General features: G+C 46.2%; 2 protein-coding genes across 2 annotated transcripts; one reads left to right on the forward strand and one right to left on the reverse strand.

The window, feature by feature from the left end:
* Positions 1-239: 239 nt before the first annotated feature.
* On the reverse strand, positions 240-3939 carry LOC128760409 (potassium channel subfamily K member 15-like). Its single transcript, XM_053867813.1, has 2 exons — positions 3657-3939; positions 240-1162 (listed from the first exon to the last, which is right to left on the reverse strand). The coding sequence occupies exons 1-2, from the start codon at positions 3937-3939 to the stop codon at positions 240-242; spliced, it is 1206 nt and encodes a 401-aa protein (XP_053723788.1).
* A 7182-nt stretch (positions 3940-11121) lies between these two features.
* LOC128760826 (opioid growth factor receptor-like) lies at positions 11122-14219 on the forward strand. The gene is made up of 8 exons (XM_053868511.1): positions 11122-11497; positions 11632-11694; positions 12598-12636; positions 12696-12756; positions 12816-12894; positions 12961-13027; positions 13090-13238; positions 13304-14219. The coding sequence occupies exons 1-8, from the start codon at positions 11129-11131 to the stop codon at positions 13587-13589; spliced, it is 1113 nt and encodes a 370-aa protein (XP_053724486.1). The 5' UTR covers positions 11122-11128; the 3' UTR covers positions 13590-14219.
* The last annotated feature ends 222 nt before the right edge of the window (positions 14220-14441 follow it).

Below are 14441 nucleotides of genomic sequence, written 5' to 3' on the forward strand. Positions count from 1 at the left end.
GTAAGGTGAGCGCTTTCGTAAGTTGACAAGCAGGAGCCTCCATTTCACCACACCTTTATCTCTTCTCTGAGCCATATTTCAACCCAGCGCCTCTTCACAACAGTGTGAGCTGGGTGTGAACAGTGGCTGCTCTGCTAAGATGTAGTGGCTCCCTCCTGAAATATCCTACTGACGTTTGAGACGCCAGACCCTTCTGTTGTAGGATACGAAGCGGCGCTGGATGGATGGAAGGAAGTCAGCTATAAGGACTTCCTTCTGCAGTGACGGTCACATCTGTTCAGGAATAAAGGCACACTGCTCGGAGAAGCCTGCTGGGACACTGAGCCATGGTCCACCCTGTAGGAGATGGAGTTGTAGAACACAGGGTTGCTGTGTCCCTGGTCCCACTCGCGGCGAGGTGAATCACGATTGGGGCAAAGACCCCAGTCGAGGCAGCAGCAGGTGAACCAAGCTCCGACGCTGCTGGTTTCAGTGTGATGAAAACGTTCCTGCGGCTCAGATTTAGCCAGCACACGCTCCTTGTGTTGGGAAGAAAGCAGGTTAATGGAGCTGGCTCCTGTTTCTATTGGGAGGCTCAGGTTGCAGCCACTGCTGTGACTGCTGTCAGTGTCTTTTAATCCCGTGTCACGACCGCCTGAGCCTCTGTCTGACCGCGGGTCAGCAGCGACAGCGTCCTCCCCTGGCGCCGCCTCAGCGCTGACGGCCAGGAACCGCAGCACGATGAGATTGAGAAAGGCTCCGACCACCGTCAGACCGACCAGGATGTACATGAAAGTGAACGCCACATATGGGGGTCTCTTCTGGAGGTCGTCCTTCTTCTGCAGAGCCACGAGATCCCCAAAGCCGATGGTGGTGAGCGTGATGAAGCTGTAGTAGTAGGCGTTGAAGAAGGTCCAGCCTTCAAGCTGGGAGAAAGCTGCAGCTCCGATACATAAAGTGCTGCTGCACGACAGCAAACCCATCACCACCATGTTCCCCATGGACACATCAGTCTTCTGGAAGCCCAGTCCCTGCTTGGCTCTGTGAAGGAGGAAGCGGACCAGGCTGTTAATCCTCTCGCCCAGGCTCTGGAACATGATGAGGGTCAGAGGGATCCCCAGGACCGCGTAAAACATGCAGAAGATTTTGCCAGCATGGGTGCGAGGAGTGGCGTGGCCATAACCTGCGAGAAGGAGAACCGTCTGCTTTAGTTCCACGTGTCCTTTGATCTCTGTCGAGTCACGCACTCCTGCTTTTATCAGGATCTGACAACTTTATTAACCCCAAGGGAAGTTGTGTTCGTAATATGCTCTGCACACAACATATCACAATAAATGAAAAAGAAATAATATTATAAAGTGGCAAAAGCCGATACAAAGGAGCTTAGAAAATGTTCTTGAACTGCAAGAAAATGCAGTTCAAGAACAGAAAAACGTGCCAAAGAATACTTCATTGTAATTTTTTCAGGGATGAATTGTACGTTTCTATTGCCACAGGAAGAAAGGAGCTCCTGTGTCTTTGAGTCTATCGGTACATGTGCTTCTGTATTGGACCAGGAGCTGATGGAGGGGGTGGCTGATGTTGTCCAGGAGGCTCCTTAGTTTCAGGAGCATCCTTCTCTCCATAGCCGTCTCCAAGGAGTCCAGCTTCACCCTCACCACATCACCAGCTTTGCGGATGAGTCTGTTGAGTCACCGTTCATCTGCTGCCCCAGCAAACCACAGCCAACAGAATTGCACTGGACTCATAAAACATCCTCAGCATTGTCCCGCAGACGTTGAAGGACCTGAGCCTCCGCAAGAAGAAGAGATGACTCTGACCCTTTTTGTAAAGGGCCTCAGTGATCAGAGCCCAGTCCAGTTTATTACCTATGTGGACCCCAAGATATTTATAGTCCTCGACCATATCCACATTGACCCCCCGGGTGGAAACGGAGGAGGAGGGTCACTTATTATTTTGGAGAAATACCCAACCAAACAAGGAGACATACAGTAAGGAGATGGACTTTGACTCCAGTCCAGATCGAAGACAGACCACTGGTCATGTTACAGCATGTTATACACAGCACGTACGCACGGCTTGTTCCACCTGGGGTCTCAAACTCAGTCACGAAGGGGCTCAGCGTAAATAGCGGAACAAAAGCAATATCTATTTAACTGTCTTTAACTGACACTACTTTTACAGGACACGGAAGTCGACACAGAATGACTTTAGTATTAAGCTCTTGTGTAATAATGTTTACAAAATACTGCCCACCTCACAACAGTTTATTTTCTGCATCATTTTTTTGGAAGCTTCCAACCTTCTTTTCAGGATATCTGATCTCCATGGGTCATGGTTTTCATTTTATTTCATATTAAAAAGTAGCAGAATATTTGAACCTTGTCTATGTAGTAGTCGTTGTTTTGGAGTTGGATGCAGCGTTCACGTTCACCACCGATGCTGGATTTGAGTGGTGGACTTATCACAAACTTCTCCTTCAGGATTTGCATCGGCCAATGATTCTCACACAGAGGAGCAGTTTTTTGATCAGGCACATGCCAAAAATGCACTTCCACTCACCTTGTCAGACAAGGTTAAATTGACATCTACGACGACGGAAACACGTCGGAGTAATGAAGCGCCCCGTGAAGGTTTCACAAGGTGTGAATTTTCCCGCAGCTCATTGTGGGGAGCACACGTCTCCACGGAATTTAGAGATGTTCAATGACTTCTGTGTGTTATTGTTATATGAGAGGAAACCTGAGTTCCCAGAGGGGATTAACTTACAAACGCCACACTGATTGAACCCAGCAAACACTCCGAAGCAGTCGGGACTGGGATGAAACTACTGATGTGTGGATGAGGTTTCATGAAACAGTCTCCTGCTTTTCAGATGCCACCAGATGGCGCTGCCTGTTGTAAAATGTTTGGACTTCAACGACTAGTTCAATGAAGTCGAACAGCATTTCTAAACCAAGAGCGCCATCTAGTGGCCTCTGAAAACCAGGACTCTGTTTCATCAACCCTGCAGTTCTGTTTCATGACACGTCATCTAACCATCACTGGATATAAATAACCTTCAGTCCACAATGACAGCCAGCGCCCTGAAGGCGTTGTAAAAAACACTAAAAATATTTCCCGATGCACAGGACAAGAAACACCCAGCTTGTCAGAAAGACATGTTTTACAGAAAAGTAAAGGTAAATCTGGGACCTTAGCACCTTATGTTTGATTCGTTGGTTCCAACGGGGAAATATAATCGAGCCAAAATATTATAGATGAATAATATCAGGGAACATATTTCACCACATTAAACATTGTGATGTCACCACCAAAACATCCATGATGATGAGCTGACGGACGGATGTTTGTATTTTATGCAGTAAAGACTACTAGCTCATTCTGGTGGAACGTGGAATCATGATTCATTATTCATAAAGCCTGTTTTTAATGACAATAACTATTTTAGGAAAATGAGTAGGATCAATAAATGCAAGGGAAAATTTTACAACAAAAACAGAACATAGAAGAAAGTCACTGCATGGCTTTTTCTGACTTCAGAAAGGCCCGCCAGCCTCGCTTTTGTCACCAATAAAGGATGTTTTCAAGACATGCCTAAGCTGATCATTGATGATCCGACACACTGCACCTGCTCAGGTGAACTCCGATATCACTTATCATGGTGAAACACTTGCCAATGGTGGAGATGACTGAGATGGCGAAGTAGAAAGAGCCGCTGAACTTCCACTGCCTGCCGGCCCTGTGCGGCTCCGACTGCAGCACCACCTGCTCAATCTTGCTGAAGTCCTCCTCGCCGAAGCCGTACTTCCTCTTCAGTTCGTTCAACTTCTGCTCCAGCGCTTTCTTCCTGCTGCTCTCGCTGTCCTCCTCCAGCGCCACGAACACGGCTGCCCCGATCAGCAGGTAGAGGACGGTGGACAGGATGAGAAGCACCGTCCTGATGCTGTGTCTGCTCATCCTGAAGGCTGCTCGGGGTGTCGCACTGACACGACACCAGCCTGACGTCCTCGCTCGCACTCACCCTCACCCCTGTGATGTGTCGGGGCCTTGGCGGTTGGGTTACAGCGGAACGCGAATTGGTTGAAATTGTAGCCTGTTGTAAGGTGTGATCCGGGGAAATGGCACAAAAGCAGCACAACAGATGGTTATCTGATCTCAGCGGCGCCTTGACCTTGCGCAGGGTGTTTGCACACCGACTTGTTTCATGCCTTAAAATGGTTTTAATGACCCCGCAGAACATAAAACAGCCTGCTCGTGCACACATTCACGTTCAGCAGCACTGGCGTGGCAGGCATGTCGAGGTCAGAGGTCAAATAAAGCATTAAATACATAAAAAAAAGAAGGAGCAAACCCTGGCATTTGTAATTACCATTGCAGTAGTAATATACTGCCTTAAAATTCCGCCTGTGTTTTTCATTCACTTTCTAATCAACCCTGCAATACTGTTTCATGGTGTCACATCTGCTCATCTCTGACAGTTATATTGGATTTTGAAATTAATTTTCATTGTTTTAATTTTAAAATCCTTTTACATTATTTACTATCCCCCAAAATAAATACATGAATTGACGTTTTAGAGAAAACAAACTCATAAAAAAGTGATTTTATATCATATTTAACCCGATTTGCCTCTAACTCCAGCATATTCACACTTTAAAATATCTTCCCATATTCACGATATATATCGGGAATCTTTCAATCAAACACAGCTACATTGTAATAACACGTCATGAAATGGCGTATATGATTCATACAATGTCATGGAGCAGTTGTACTTTTTATGTTGGGTCTTTCAGAAGATAGAGATCAAAAGTGAATGCTTTTTTATTGGACAATCCCCGCAGGAAATCGTGATGCTCCGATGGCAATGTGGTTTCCCTGAGACAGCCAATTGGAGGCGAGCCATTCTTTCCAAACAGATGGAGCGGAAGGATGCGCCTTCCCCTAGCATCCTAGGTTTGCACACTCGTAAAGGTTGAGGACGTAAACAAACATGGCAGCCAGAACCATCTCTCTCCAAGCTCAACAACTCCATCACACACACAGACTCCGCCCATCTTAACCTCTGTCTTGCTCTGGAAAACTGCCTGCAAACTACTCACACGACATTAAGAAAGATGTGCTTATTTTATCATCATTCTTTTAGCATGTACTTTTGTTTTTTTTTTCTGTGTGTGTGTTTTTCATGTTGCTCCAGAACCACGAGTGACTGCAACATTGTTTTTTAAATCCGGTCAGATAAAGTCTATTTTTGTTTATTTTGTGGCCGGGCTCTCTGACCTGCATTCCTCTACTCGGTTACACTGATCATGTTTTCATTGTTTAGCAAACGTACCAACGTTGTACGCGCGGCTGCTCCGGTGATAAGAAAACAGCCGGTCCTCCCTGACAGATTTACTCGCCCCGCCAAGCGTTCATGCGCGGCGTATTCACAATATGCTCAGTAAAGTATTACATTAGTCGCTTGGCAGCGCTGACCTTTATCAAACAACTCTTTGCCGCTGAGTGATCCACTACATCATTCACCAGTCACTGTGAAGATGAGTCCGACCACTGAGAGCTTCATCTTTTACTTATGAGCTAATAAGTGTCAAAGCTGTTGCTGTTCTGTATTTTCTGTTCTGGCCTATCCATGAAAACAGGTCAGAAAAAGCCATAGATTGGTTGGTAGTTTTCTCCGGCGCCTCTACCCCTGTGATTGTTCTGTTTCATGTACAGAGCATGGAATAGATGTATTTTGTTATAAGCTAACAGAACCTTTGAAATGTAGCTTTCAGTGGCTCAGTTTCTCTCCTGTGCGTGTGTTTAATAGGCTACATGTTCAAGCTGCAGGGTGTTTTCAAGCGCTCTGTTTCTGTTTATATCCGATTAAAAGTGCTGTGGAAAGTCCGGTTATATTACTCATTCCTCATTTGGTTTGCCCAAAGTCCGGTTCAGAGGGCATTTATGGCCTTGGAGTCCATGGCAAAAGGCCAGTACAGTGTACTGCAGAGGTGGGCAATTAAATTTCCCAAGGGGCCGGGTTATATATTGTGACCGTTGAGAAGGGCCGTCAAACAGAGGAGGGAGAGGAGGACAAGAGAAAATTGAAAATAAAAATCATGTGTGATTATGAATTTACACTGTAAAAATGCATAGAAACTGTTGGTTTGTTGTGTTTTATTTAATTTAAACCACATTCCATTTAAAGATTGTCAATGTGGCTCATACATTTCAAAATTTACTTTCAATTCTGATGTATTTTAAGGGACACGAAATACTCCTAAAATAGCCAACGGAAAAGATTTAGAAAAATAATTAAACAAGAAGGTTATGTTTCAGTTACATCATAATAAACAAAAAACAATCCATAAGACAAAATGTCAGAGACAACAACAATGTCAGTATTATAGTTTTGCTCTGACTCCAGGAGGGCCACATAAATACAGTCAAAGGGCCGCATTTGGCCCCCGGGCCGCACTTTGCCCAGGTCTGGTGTACTGGGACATTCTCAGGTCTCAGAGTGAGCTACCAGGTTCCAGGAAAACCAAACTCTGTCAGACCAAAGTTAATGGACCGGAATTTCGGAGCCCGCTTTGTCTGACAAATGACAGAGGTTTTCCTGAAACCTGATAGCAGTTGGAAGTACACCTCCCGTGTATCCTCCCGTCCGTTTACTCGCGAGAATGACGACCAAGACACCAACAAGTGACATCCAAGAAATGTGTTCCCACACGCAAAATTCTGGGTCTGCAGCTAAACCTGACTAAGCCTTCCCGGTAGTAGCGGTAGAGCTACAAAAAAACTATCTGAACTTGACCCCTTTATACACAAAAGTTCTCCACAAGGACTTTGTCCTCGTGTGATTGGTCCTCAGCTATTGACGCCAGTGCCGGTCGCGCACATCACAAGACACGCCCCCCTCCTTCGGAGCCAGGTGGCTCTTATCAGGACCGGCTCCATCCAGCCCTGGAGAAAATGGTACCTTTCCAGCCTCCTCCGTCTGACCTTGGACCCGCTAACAAGTAAGGCCCAGACCTCCAGTGTCCCGCCAATGTACTCCAACTGTCACGTGTCTCTTTCTCACGCACACTCAACCACAAACTCCTCACTCATTCAGCATTCCTCCGTCTCTGAATAACTTCTTTAATAGTAGCACAAGCAATTCCAACAATTCCCATGACAGCTCACTCTGACACCTGAGGATGCAACTGCACAGGTGTGGAGATGGGTTGGTGACAGGACAGTATTTCACTTGTCGATATTGCATGTCGAATACATCAAGATCAGTAGACACGTGGTGATGGCGTCCACAAACAAAAGCCTCGACTGCGGATTAAATCACTTTCTCATTTTGAAGTTGAGTTTTTTTCTCTCACAACTGTCTTGTCTGTATCATTGCTTCTGGTTCTGCTTCACTGAAGTCACCAGCGCTGCGCTAGTCGTCCTCCCACACACACAGTGTTGAATAATGTTCGCGGTTGGAGCGACCAAGTCACGTCAACAGCGCGACTCGGAATGAAGCTGATGTTCCTCCGACTCGACCACAATGTTTCTCTCAATACACTCTTTGTGGAATTGTTTCAGGCGATGGCACTAGGTTGGTTGCTTCACCACCACTTTTGTCAAGCGCAACCCTCCCAACACCTCGCTCTGTGTCCTGGTTTCTCAATCCAAAATAGCTCCGTATTATAGACAAGGACATTTTTGGCTGCTAAATCCAGTTGAATGTGGAGACGCCGCACTCATGTTCGCACTCTCTGCTCTGTATGTGTGAGTGCCTCTCTCACTGGCTGCGCTCCTCCCCAGGTGGTTGTCATTGGCTGACATCAGCTGTCAGTCCATCACAGACTTGAAAGAAGGTGGTTGGCTGGTCGTGTCGGCACATGAAGAGCAGGCGCAGCAGTGATGTTGGCGGACGCCTTGGCTGTACATTGGTGCAGGAGCCTGGGAAGATTTGATCAGGAATATTTTTTATTTTTCATCTCAGGATGTAGATACAATAACAATATATTGTTCGGCCCGAGTTGACAAGGTTTCGTGAAACAGTGACCTGATTTTCAGAGGCCACCGGATGGAACTGTCTGCTGTAAAGTGCTTGGCCTTGAATGACTGATTCAAAGTAACTTCACATCATTTCTAAACCAAGAGCGCCATCTAGTGGCCTCTGAAAATTAGGACACTGTTTCATCAACGCAGTAATACTGTTGCATGAAACACAAATGAACTCTTTATGAAGTTAGGAGATAGATTCCAGTGTTGCAGAGCACATAAAACACCGCTGCCTCTTTGATCACTACAGTTTGCTGCAGAGGAGAACACTCGAAGTTGAGAAAACAAGATCCTGTCGGCAGTCTGGGCATCAAAAATGTTAAAGCTTTGAATGTTTCTCGGCTCATCGATCCTTGATACTCAACCCTAGTTGATTTTGTGGCTCCTCCACGTTGGAAGTTATTCATGAATGGAACCAGATCAACCTCTGACTTCAGCTCTTCACCAGGAACAGGTTCTTGTCACTAGTCGCTACTAACCTGCTGCCATGTGACTCACCAGCTCCTCAAATGTCCCACTAAGTCTTCCTGACAAAACCCTGTCTGCCTGGTGGCAATGTGGCAAAGATGAGCAAGTAAATGGCAAGAAGACACAGGCCACAACCAGTCGAAGATAAAAGTTCAGTGGTACCTCGCTTTTCGAACGTCCCACGACAAATTGGAGTTCGAACAAAAATTACAAGATTTTTTTGCTTTGGATTTTGAACGTAAATCCAGAACTCGAACGCCCCCGAAAAAGCCGGAAAAAACATAACATGCGCGGACAGATCAGCTGACCCACGACGCAGCCTCTGTATTCAGACGTGTCCCGTTAGCTACATTTACTGGCTGTTTTTTCTTCATATTGAGGTGTAAAACCTTTCCTGTCTCCCCCAGTGGTAGAGTGTCACAGGGGAGGTGCTGGAGCGCTCACTCCAGGGTTTGATGTCCTGTTGTGGGCTGGAGCTGGGACAGGGATGAGGCGAGTCTGGGACAGAGCGTGACTTGGTTTATGACTTTGTCACAGCCAAACTGCACAGAAGCGCACATTCAGAGCTGGACACGCACCGGGCACCTCTTCACTTCTGGAGAGACGTCACTCACTCGGCAACCCCTCCCACATGCAGCGGCCACACACATAGAGGAACAGCCACCTGCAGCAGACACTCTACATTCACTCCTACAAAAGACTAGTTTAAGACTTGGAACGCATTCTTTCTTTTTCCATTCATTGTAATGGGAAAAATCGATTCAGATTTCAAACAAATCGCTTCTCGAGTGGCCGTCTGGAACGGATTGTGGACGAGAACCGAGGTACCACTGTACTTCACGTTTCGAACTTCCCAATAAGACTCTATGTTCCTGTTCATGTCCTGTACACTATCAGTTGACTAACTTCTCAGCATTAAAATAGAGCGGATCATAATCTTCAGCCTGTGCAAAGCTTTATTTTATCCAATTGATTTCTGCTGCATGACCTTCAGAGGTAGACAGTAAGGTGTTTCCTAGGACCAGGAGTACAATCTGTACCAAAACACGCCCTATAAAACCTGCATCTGCAACAAAAAAAAACTTATTAAAGAGCTGCTTTCATTCAGCAACATGCTCTTCAGTCCACGATAAGAGCTCAGGGGTTTAATCGCTCACTATCCACGCGCTCATGGGGGTTTTATCTCACCTGCTGATCTCATATCGGCCGGACAGTTCATGCATTCCGTTATCTTGTACAGGAAGGCATTAAGAGCCAAATGTCCCTGAGTGGTATCCATTCAAGCGCTGTCCCGGGACAAAATGAGGCAGCGACATATACCGCAAACACGATGTTATCTTTCAAGTGATAAGAGCAGGCGGAGGACGTGAAGACGCTCGATGCACTTGGTATTCTGGGCATTTACACCGCGTGTTCTCTTGTTGACTCTTGTCTTTACAAGGATGAATATTCACAAGACTGATTATTAATCGGTTAGACTCACTGTACACTGCATTAATCGTCCTGTAAGCAACAGCAGAGGACATTCACTTGGCAATGATGGTGCTTGAAACAACATGGAAGATCCTCACAGTCACTCGGACCGAGCATCATACAGTCTTCAGACTCACGTCTCCTGGATCCCAGTTGGCTCTCCAGGTGTCAGAGTGGGGTTTTTTTTGGCCCTGTATTGTCTAAAAGTGCAGCAGTATTTTGGAATAATGAGGCCTTCCCTGGTGAAGAAAGAGCTGAGCTAAAAGGCAAAGCTCAACAACCCACATCTTTGGGCAATGACCAAAAGAATAAAATGCAAAAAAGTAATTTCTTCTTTATAGAAGAATGCAGGACAGACCCATTCGGTCTGATGGAACACCACATGGCAAGGGGTCGAACCCATCAGACTGATGCCCCCAAAACCTAGTCACGGTGAAAAATGTGGATGGATATGCAAGAGCTGTCCTTCTCTGAATGTACAGTAATATCTCTATTTGACCATGTTTTGTTGCTGTCACTGCAGCAACCCAGAGAGAGAGCTGTGACACCGGATCCCATTTCTTTTAATACATACTGTAAATATAGAATAGAGGGGTTCAATCTCAAGACTGCGTATGATGAATATGAATATACTGTGTCCTACAAACACGACCACTTTACAGGACTTTGAAAACAGTGTGTACTAAGGAGGGGTTATACAGTACTTCATGAGAAGTCATTCCATCATGGAAACTTCGGAGTCAGTCTCCATGAGAATCGACTCTACCGTTCCTGTTCCTTCTTGCTCAACCGATTGTTGAGCCAAGCGCGACACCCAGCGGCCAAATAGTAACATGACAATCACGATGACACGAAGAGCGCTCATAAAGATTATTTATTGTCATTAAAATAGCGATTGATAATAGCTAGAGACTATATATTTTATTTATATATAAATTTATTTATGCATTTAAATGCATAAAATGAATATAATAATAGAATTAAAATGGCGCTTGCTTATTAATGTTAAGAGTGCGCGTTTATTATATTTTAGATTTAAATTTTGATATTTAAACGTGCCAGAGTGCGCTGTTCAAGTGAGGCCTGTTGCTCAAAGTAAACGTTTGCTCGCCAAACTTTTGGTTTCATGGAAAGCGAAAGCGAAAACAGTGCGTTCGTGCGCACCGCTGAAGTCATGGCGCTCATGTTCCTTGTGGCTTTCATCCATCACAGCGGTCTTTTTGGCCGCCTCTGGTCGCTCTACTACATATTGGTCAACTGGCTGAACCGTGGTCGCACAAGACTTTTCGCTGTTTTCCGACGTGTCGCGTACGACAAGACACCCGAGCTGGGAGAGGTGGAGCGGGGCCTCTGCGCGGGTGCGGGCCAGCCGGCGCGTGAAGAGACGCGAACAGTTGAAGAGGAAGACCGTGACGCGGAGGACCATCCGAGCTGCCGAGTGGAGGCAACGGACGAGTTCTACTGCGAGTACGATTCCACCTGGGAGGCCGAGGAGGGTCACGAGGAGACGATGAAGACCCGCGCCTCCAGCGCGCCCAGAAACGTGAGTGAATCACCTCGGTGTTTACGTTGATGCATGACATTCATCTGGGAGTCGTTTCCCTCCCGTTTCATTCTTTTTTTGTCTTGTGTGTTTTCTTTGGTAACTCCACAATACACCGTCTATCTTGTCCACAGTATAAATTCCACTCATTCCAAAGGGCAGCAAGAGACCTGCACCACTACAGACACGGCTACAAGGTAACTTCCAACTGTTCCAAAAGTGTTGGAAATTCCGATGTTCAGAATCAGAATCAAATTTATTGCCATGGTCAGTGGGGAGCCCACCAACTAGGAAAGTGCTTTGGAATAACGTGCTGTCAGAAAAAATAAAATAAAAAAGGCTGATCACGAATTCAAGAGTCTGAGGGCCGAGGGGAAGAAGCTGTTCCTGTGACGGGAGGTTCTGGTCTGGATGGACCGTAGCCTCCTGCCAGAGGGAAGAGGAACAAACAGTCCATGTCCAGGGTGAGAAGGGTCGAAGGCTCTGATCCCACCTGCACGTCTCTGGGTCCTGGAGACATACAGGTCCTGAAGAGGTGGCAGGCTGCAACCCATCACCTTCTCAGCAGAACGTACGATGCGCTACAGTGTGGTCTTGTGCTGCTGTACCAGACAGTGATGGAGGAGGTGAGGATGGACTGGATGATGGCGTAGTTTTCGTAGCTGCCTCAGGAAGAACCTTCTCTGCTGGGCCTTCCTGATGAGGGACCTGATGGTTGGCTCCCATTTGAGGTCCTCAGTGATGGTGGTTCCCAGGAAGCAGAAGGAGAATCGATGAACGCACCATTCTCGCGCCACTGAAATTCAGATATCTGCGCTTTACCCGAGAGAGAACGAAAGAAATGAGGAAAACAACTCAATATATAATATAATATCAAACATATTCCTCGTTTATTTCGTCCCAATAAACTCCAGCCGGTAGCTTGATCTACGGTGGCCTGAAGTGAGTCTCCCGAAAGAGGGATTCATGTGAAAGAATAAATATTTGCACAAGTAAAAGTTATATTTCACTCAAAACATGTAGTACGCTTGCATCATAGAAACACAGCCAACTGTGACCTAAAGATGTTTGTGTCTGAATCTTTGACACTTCTTCTCCAGGCAGGTATCAACAGACGCTTCTGGTATCAGACGGAGTCGGTAAGAAACGCGCACCGTCTTTCTTTGCAGCATCATTCTTTAATTACATTCTCTCGTAGAATCTAGATGAGAATCCCAATTTGAAGTTCTACTGCGGAGAGATTCCCTCGTCCCCTGATGGTCAGTGGTGCTGGTGAGATTACCGTGAGTGTGTATTGAGCCAAGTGTATCGTCCTCAGGTGTCTACATCGGCGAGTTTCACAGAGACTGGCGCGGGCAGTATGACTTGCTGGAGCGTGTGCACAGCTACATCCAGTGGTGAGTCTTTCTATCTTGATGTCCTCCTTCATGGAGGTGTCTCATTGTTGGTGCATTGTTTAACAGGCTGTTTCCACTGGAGGAGCCTGGAGTGAACCCTGATGCCAGAACCTTGACCAAGACTGAGATTCAGGTGAGGCTCGCTCAGTTTCTCTCTCTGGTGCAGCGTGTTTCAGTGAAGTCCATTTCCTTCAGGCTTTCATCCACAATGATGTCGCCAGGGAAAATCTACTCGAGTCCTATAAGCTGATGCTGGACTTCTACGGCGTCAAACTGTTGAACAAAGAAACCGGCGCGGTGACAAGAGCGGACAACTGGAAGGAAAGATTTGCGAATTTGAACAGGTATGACTGAACACGTTGGAAATGCGGGTCTGGAACGGAGGTCATTTCTTTGCTCCTCCTTGCAGACACACCCACAATAACCTGCGTATAACCCGGATCCTGAAGTGCCTGGGGACTCTTGGATTCGCTCACTGCCAAGCACCTTTGGTCCACTTCTTCCTGGAGGAGACTCTTGTTTGCAGAGAGCTGCACAATGTCACAGACAGCGCCCTGAACTACTTCCTCTTCACCGTCCTCGACAAAAGACAGCGCCGGCGGCTGCTGAAGTTTGCCTTCAGGCACTATGACCGGACGCAGGAATTTGTGTGGTGCCCGCGGAAGATCCAGAGTATTTGGGCTCAAGAGAAGTGATCCGAAGTGTGACTTGGCAAGGTGACCATTCGAGATAAAACCTTGGCATGAACCTTCACTGACCCGAGGATCAGCAGGCTTGAAGTTCAAGCCATTGTTTTTTTGTTTATTTTTTTGCAAATATTTCATAATGCGTTGATTCATTTGTGTGGTTTTGATGTTGAGCCCAGTTTCATGTGGTAGAGAAATGAGTTTCAGTTCCTGAAGGCTCAGTGACTCATCAGCATTTGCTTCTTCAGGTAGGTGTGTGCTCACATCAGTAGGTCTGTTCTCTCTGTTACATTTGTTTGGCATGAATGAAGTTGGTCAGTGGAGTCTGCAGCTCTTGGTTCCTGTCTGCCACTTGATTTATGGAGGAGCCTTGACGTGGCGAAGATGGCCGGCTGAACGGCTCACAATGTTTGGGACAACAGAAACGGAAAAATGTTACCTGATGAGTCAGGTTCTGTAACTGCTTCTCCTAATAAGGACCACACGATGGAAGGAAGCATCCTGTTGAATCCACACCATGAAGAGTGGAGACAGTTCTGAAGGCAAAGCGGAGCCTGTAAGGGTTGTGATCATCAATAGCCTGTTAGGTTTCACACTTTCCAAGGCTTCTTTGTCAAAAATAAAAATAAAAATAAGTAAAGGATCAGTGGGTCGTCATTCATGTGCAAAAGAAGTGTCCCATAATAAACCACAACAGGAAGTGATTTCTTGTTCATTGAAGATCTGCCATCTTCCTGTCAACTTCACTGAGCTTCATACCCAGGAAATACATTGTAAACTCCATCTAGAAATATAATGAAGGCCAATGATACATCATGTGCTCCAAATTAGGGATATAATTATAGTTTCTATCAACAGTTT

The sequence above is a fragment of the Synchiropus splendidus genome, chromosome 6 (genome assembly GCF_027744825.2).
Source record: "Synchiropus splendidus isolate RoL2022-P1 chromosome 6, RoL_Sspl_1.0, whole genome shotgun sequence".
Lineage (NCBI taxonomy): Eukaryota > Metazoa > Chordata > Actinopteri > Syngnathiformes > Callionymidae > Synchiropus > Synchiropus splendidus.

Excerpts from the sequence above, each read along its gene's own strand:
- LOC128760409 (XM_053867813.1), bottom strand. The coding sequence starts at position 3,939 with ATGAGCAGACACAGCATCAGGACGGTGCTTCTCATCCTGTCCACCGTC. Across the intron at positions 1,163-3,656 it reads CTCAGTCATCTCCACCATTG|GTTATGGCCACGCCACTCCT; the intron begins GCAAGTGTTTCA and ends TCCTTCTCGCAG.
- LOC128760826 (XM_053868511.1), top strand. The coding sequence starts at position 11,129 with ATGGCGCTCATGTTCCTTGTGGCTTTCATCCATCACAGCGGTCTTTTT. Across the intron at positions 12,637-12,695 it reads TCTGGTATCAGACGGAGTCG|AATCTAGATGAGAATCCCAA; the intron begins GTAAGAAACGCG and ends ATTCTCTCGTAG. Across the intron at positions 12,757-12,815 it reads GATTCCCTCGTCCCCTGATG|GTGTCTACATCGGCGAGTTT; the intron begins GTCAGTGGTGCT and ends TATCGTCCTCAG.